This window comes from Carica papaya, chromosome 5 (genome assembly GCF_054855325.1).
Source record: "Carica papaya isolate Zhongbai chromosome 5, ASM5485532v1, whole genome shotgun sequence".
Lineage (NCBI taxonomy): Eukaryota > Viridiplantae > Streptophyta > Magnoliopsida > Brassicales > Caricaceae > Carica > Carica papaya.
In genome coordinates, this window is record NC_142313.1 from 8,161,986 (window position 1) to 8,168,122 (window position 6,137).

At 38.8% G+C, this 6,137-nt stretch overlaps 1 protein-coding gene across 4 annotated transcripts; it reads left to right on the forward strand.

The window, feature by feature from the left end:
- The first annotated feature begins 277 nt into the window (after positions 1-277).
- On the forward strand, positions 278-4,863 carry JAR1 (Auxin-responsive GH3 family protein). Of its 4 annotated transcripts, none has more exons than XM_022036586.2 (5): positions 278-627; positions 1,797-2,099; positions 2,190-2,291; positions 2,697-3,520; positions 4,186-4,863. In XM_022036586.2, the coding sequence occupies exons 2-5, from the start codon at positions 1,807-1,809 to the stop codon at positions 4,725-4,727; spliced, it is 1,761 nt and encodes a 586-aa protein (XP_021892278.2). In that variant the 5' UTR covers positions 278-627; positions 1,797-1,806; the 3' UTR covers positions 4,728-4,863. The 4 variants fall into 4 exon arrangements, with proteins under 4 accessions (XP_021892278.2, XP_088075965.1, XP_021892289.2 ...); XM_088219839.1 differs by lacking the exon at positions 278-627 and adding an exon at positions 647-1,224; XM_022036597.2 differs by lacking the exon at positions 278-627 and adding an exon at positions 1,236-1,718.
- The last annotated feature ends 1,274 nt before the right edge of the window (positions 4,864-6,137 follow it).

Consider the following 6,137-nt stretch of genomic DNA (forward strand, 5'->3'; position numbering starts at 1 on the left):
TCTTAAAAAAATAAAATAAAATAACCGTAATTCTCTGAAATTCCGGAAACAGTTGAGGACAGAACCGTAATTCTCCTGCGCTGTTAAAGTTCAAAACAGAAACAGTTTCATAAATCTTGTATTTCTTTAAGGGTAAAACCGACTTTCAATAAATAAGAAATTTTGATATTTTATTTAAAGAAAGTAATAATAAAAATTAATTTATTTATAAAAAAAAAAAAAAATTGGACGGCAGTTTTTTAATGACAAAACGCCAATATAAAATGCGTTTCCGAAGAATCTTCCCATCACTCCTCAATTCTCCATTTCCATATCACAGCTCGACCTTTTTTTCTTTTCTGAGAAATTATTGGTCTACTTCATCTCTCTCGGTCCACTCGCAGAGAAAGACAAATTCACAGGCGTAATAGAGAAGACAAAGCTGAGCTGAGCATAGAAATCGGTGAAATCGTAGCGTTGCTCACTCGAAGTCGTCGTCTTCCTCCCTCTCTCTCTCCCTCTCTCTCTCTCTCTCTGTTTCCTCTTTCTACAAAGCAGTTACTTAGAAATTCCACATTGTTAACTGTCGCTTCCTCTCTCTGTCTACCTATCCCTTTAGCTGAGACCGGGTCACAGATACTACTCCAGGTATTTGCTTTGCTCGCTTGTTGAGCTCGCTAATCACTTATTTCTTGAACTTACTTCCTCTCCTTCTCGATTGTCGTCTTGTAGAGTTCAACGTGCTTCGAAAATGGATATAAAGGGGGTTGAGGGGATTTTCATTTGTCTTTTCCTTTTTTTTTTCATTCCTTGATTTATGTTTATTTGGAGTCTGTTTTATTCGGTGTTGTTTACCTTTTTTCTTTTCTGTTTCGAAGTTGTTCGTCTGTGTCTCTGAAAGGCCTTTTTCTCTTTCTGTTTTTAGAATTTTAATTGACTTTCTGTTGACGAACTTTTCAGCTCCTTTTTTTGGCACCTTTTTAAAAAAAAAAAACTCTCACACAGTGATTCACTTCTCTGTTGATGCTTTCCTCAACCACTGGTATCTCATTCAGATATTCCAGGTGATTTTTGTTTACCCAAATTCATGGTATCCATCGCTATTGGGTCAGTTATACTGATGATCCAATGGCGTTGCCGACTTTGTTTTTGGATCACCGGATGCTAACTGAGAATTAACCATTTTCCTGGAAAGTTCGGAAGAGGCGAACCACGTTGACTATGGCGTCAAGTAGAGTTTTGAGGGTAGTTATAGCCAGACGATTGACGTCTTTCACTTTATGAACCTTCTTCTTTGAATCTCTCCTCCACTTAATTTTAAATTTACTTGCATATTTATCTTATCGCGTCTCCTGACAGTACGTGTTTTACGTGTTCATGTGACACGAAGCACCGCAAATTTATTTCATTTGTCTCTTTTCTGTTTCAGAATTGAGATAGAGATAGAACTTCGAATCTTTTGTTCATTGTTTTTCCTCATTTTATTTGAACACATTTTTGGCCTTCGAGAATTAGTTCCAAGCATTTTCTTTCTTCCTTTATCTTGAGATTAATCGGATTTTAAGCTCCAAAAGTTATCAGCCGTGACTTTAGACCTGAGTGCGTATTAGCTTTTGTTCCAAGAGGGCATTCAATGAAGCTAGCCCTTTCTGTTATGTGCTTATCCCTTGATTTTCTTGATCTTTATTTAAATTGACCAATTAAATCAGGTTGAAAGTTCACGTCTATCTCACTTTCAAGTATATCTCACTTTCTTATCTTCTCTACGCCTTACTCTATATGATTGCTACCTAATTCTTGATTTTCCTCTGCTACAGTTTGATAAGAATGTTGGAGAAAATGGAAAGCTTTGACGTCAACAGAGAAATAGAGGAGTTTGAAGCCGTGACAAAAGATGCCGAGAGGGTTCAGAGGGAGACCCTCAAAAAGATTTTGGAAGAAAATGGATCCGCAGAGTACTTGCAGAATCTGGGTCTCAATGGGAGAACGGACCCAGAGACCTTCAAGGCTTTCGTTCCAATTGTCACCCACAACGAACTGGAGCCCTACATTCAAAGAATTGCAGATGGTGATTCTTCACCCATTCTCACTGGAAAACGCATTACAACAATATCTTTAAGGTATTTTATTGATTATATTTAATCTCCGTCTGTGATTCTTGGAACTTAATACCGAGTCATGCTAGAGAAATAACACCTCTGTTGTTGCAGTTCCGGAACTACTCAAGGGAGGCAAAAATTTGTACCTTTCAATGACGATTTGATGGATAACACTATGCAGATATATCGGACTTCTTTTGCCTTCAGAAACAGGTATTTAGACCAAAATTGGACCTTTTCTTTAGTTGTGGAGCATCCTTCTTTTTTTTTTTTTTTAATGAACACTTGTTTTTATTTTATTCAAGATTCTATTTTCTCTTTTTTCCCTTCAAGGGAACAAGATCGAACAACGTTTCCTGCGGAACTTATGTTACCTCAATTTACTGTTTTGTGATTCTTTTTTTTTTTTTAAAGTTTCCATATGATGTTTTATGATTCAGTGAGGTTTGAATCGTTTATTTTACACTTTTTGATGAAGAAGTATAAATAATTAGGATTTAAGATGATAACATATTATTTATTTTTTCTTGTTTTGATTCCTTACACTGTTCCCTTGTGTCTGATTAGCTTCTCCGTGTCTGCCTGTCTGCTGACGTGAAAATTATCATTGATATGCAGGGAATTCCCTATAGGGACTGGAAAGGCCTTACAGTTCGTCTACAGTAGCAAGCAATTTAAAACAAAAGGGGGTCTGGCCGCCGGAACTGCTACTACGAATGTCTACCGCAATCCACAGTTTAAAAGTGGCATGAAGGCAATTATGTTTCAGGGTTGCAGTCCTGACGAAGTAATCTTTGGTCCTGATTTCTATCAATCCTTGTACTGCCATCTTTTGTGCGGACTTCTTTTCCGGAACGAAGTTCAATTTGTGTTCTCTACATTTGCCCATAGTATTGTTTATTCATTCAGAACCTTTGAACAAGTCTGGGAAGAACTCTGTACTGACATACGAGACGGGGTCCTCAGCAGCCGAGTCAGTGTTCCTTCTATCCGAGCAGCAATGTCGAAGCTCCTTAAACCAAACCCTGAATTGGCTGATTTGATACATACTAAATGCTCAGGATTGAGTAACTGGTATGGACTAATACCAGAGCTTTTCCCTAATGCGAAGTACGTTTATGGGATCATGACTGGGTCAATGGAGCCATATCTGAAAAAACTGAGGCACTACGCCGGGAAGCTACCTCTTGTATGTCACGATTATGGTTCTTCAGAAGGATGGATTGCAGCTAATGTCAATCCAAAACTGCCTCCTGAATCGGCTACTTTCGCTGTGATTCCAAATATTGGATATTTTGAATTCATCCCCCTGAGGCATAATGCTCACGCTCAGGAGCAAGATCTGATGGATCCTGATTTCATCTCCGGGGAGCCCAAGCCAGTGGGGCTTACTGAAGTCAAGGTCGGTGAAGAGTACGAGATCCTTCTCACCAATTTCGCAGGTACTTAAATTTCTTTTTATTATTATTATTATTATTATGTGCTTGTACCACGAGAATGTAAAAAAAATGCTTTTATTGGGGCAAGGAGCCATCCTTGTTCATCTCTTTTAGTGAGATTACAACTTGACCATAAACGCTTGTGTGCTGGATAGTGGATCCTGGCAAACTATCGTCATCCCATCTTTTTCTGTTTTCTAAACTTTCTTTTTTCTCGTTGGTATTCTATGTGAAATTGCACTGGAGATTGTTAGTTCGCCAGTTTAAATGACTGACTCAGCAGGCCTGGCTAATACGCCAGTTTAAATTATATGGTTTCGCTACAGAAGGAAAAAAGTCAACATTGTAATAACATCCTTAGGTGTAGGTGGTCTATTAGATGTACCCCATGAATAGCAACATATTAAGGAAGAGAGCACTTTTTCCTAGATGACCTGCCTGCTTTAGTGATATTTTTTCCCCGCCTCATCTACCAGTCACATAATACACATTAAATTTGTTACTGGAGAAATAATTTCGTGGAGAACACATTTCTGAGCGTGAAGTGCTCCTTTTCATCAAATCTGCTTCTAGTTATGGGCACTCCAACATGTAATATAACGTTGAATTATACTTGTGTGCATGGTTTGTTAAATAGGTATAATAACTGAGGAAGAGAATGTCTGCAGGTTTATACCGTTACAGGTTAGGAGATGTGGTGAAAGTAATGGGATTCCACAACTCGACACCAGAACTGAAGTTTGTATGCAGAAGAAACCTCGTGCTGAACATAAACATTGACAAGAACACGGAGAAAGATTTACAGCTATCAGTGGAAGAAGCAGGCAGGGTATTGGCAGAGGAGAAAGTAGAAGTTCTTGATTTCACAAGCCACGTAGACGTGAGCACGGAGCCTGGACACTACGTGATTTTCTGGGAAATCAGTGGGCAAGTAGAGGAGGATGTGTTGCAAGGGTGCTGCAATTGCTTGGACAAGTCTTTTGTGGACGCCGGCTATGTTAGCTCTCGCAAGGTGAATGCCATTGGACCTCTGGAGCTCCGACTTGTCCGGAGGGGAACATTCCAGAAGATTCTAGATCATTACCTGGCTCTAGGGGCTGCTGTTAGTCAGTTCAAAACACCCAGATGCGTGGGTCCCAACAACAATATGGTGTTGCAGATCTTGAATGGGAATGTTGTTAAGAGCTTCTCCAGTACTGCTTTCTGCTGAGTAGTTTCTCCTCTGCTATGTGTATATAGAAATAATGTTGTTTGGTATGCTGTTTTCTTGGAACCTTTTTACAGAGGAGTTGTTTTGTTACTAAAAAATAGAGATAGATAATCAAACTCCAAAAGTCTTAAAAACAGTTTTCAAACTTTCATTTATTTATTATTCTTGAAGTCTTAAAACATGATAGATGGCTTCACCAACCAGTGAGAATGATGCCAAGATGAAGTTATTTGAATAGGAAGAGAGGACCACATGAGTGTGAATCAATCAACCTCTGTCACGTATATTGTCCTTTCTTCAAAAATTTAGTTCCAAACCAGTTATGTAATATAAAGGACGCCACTTAACACGGCCACCACTTTCTTTCCTTTAACCAAAACATGTTTTTGCCCCATTAATACAACGTTCTGTTTCACGGTTTAATGAAGGTGTCTTATTTAGTGAAACCTTTTCGTCAATGATGTAAGCCTAATTTGTGGGACGGCCACGTGACGGACACGCCAGGACGGTTCTACGCGAGTGATCCACGTGCTAGGCCGATCGAACAGCTCAAGGCCTCTCCCGCGTGCGTGAACAGTCGAAATCAATTTCCCAAATAGGCTTGATCGAACGCCCTACGTGCCTTTAATCGGACAGTCCACATCAATTTTTCCATTAAGTGTGATCGAACGATCATCATCACTCCACGTGCCCTGGCACAGACAGCCCAGATCGAAGCCGATGAGGTATTTAAACCTTACCACCCAACTCCCCAAAACCCCAGCTGTCGAGACCACTAGAGAAGAAGAAGAAGAAGGACGGTCGAAAAACGAACCAGTTGCCGAAGAAGGGGAAACTGGCCACCGTCGTCGCTGCACCAGAGACCAAATCGATGCCAGAATGTTTCTTTTTTTCCGTTCACTCTATCTTTCCATTTTAAACCGCTCCAAACCCTTATCGACGATGAAAAACAAAATGAGAAGCTAGAAACGGAGGGCGAAGCTCGGCTGAGCCATCCTGCCAAAACCCTAAACCGAACCATGAAAGAATTTGACCCTTTTTTGGTCATTTTTTGTATATTTTTTTTTTATTTTTAACGTATGTTTTGATTTTCGTAGAAAAACCTAAGAAATCTAAGAATCAGGAACTGATGTGAAGCGTAGTGGAAAAGGCGGTGTTTTGGACACTGAACTAAGGTAAGAATCTCTCACCATTTCTCCCATTACGGTTAAATTAAAGTTTAATAAATAATAAATAAAAAATTATAAATGTTGGTGATCCTTGATTAATTAAATACAGGTCACTAATGGTGTAACACCCAAATTTATTTATTTATTTTCATTCTTTTTTTTTGTTTATTTGATTTTTTATTTAACTTAATTTAATTTAATTCAATGAAAATATAAATAATAAAAATGATAAAATTGGGTA

Excerpts from the sequence above, each read along its gene's own strand:
- JAR1 (XM_022036586.2), top strand. The coding sequence starts at position 1,807 with ATGTTGGAGAAAATGGAAAGCTTTGACGTCAACAGAGAAATAGAGGAG. Across the intron at positions 2,100-2,189 it reads ATTACAACAATATCTTTAAG|TTCCGGAACTACTCAAGGGA; the intron begins GTATTTTATTGA and ends CTGTTGTTGCAG. Across the intron at positions 2,292-2,696 it reads TCTTTTGCCTTCAGAAACAG|GGAATTCCCTATAGGGACTG; the intron begins GTATTTAGACCA and ends ATTGATATGCAG.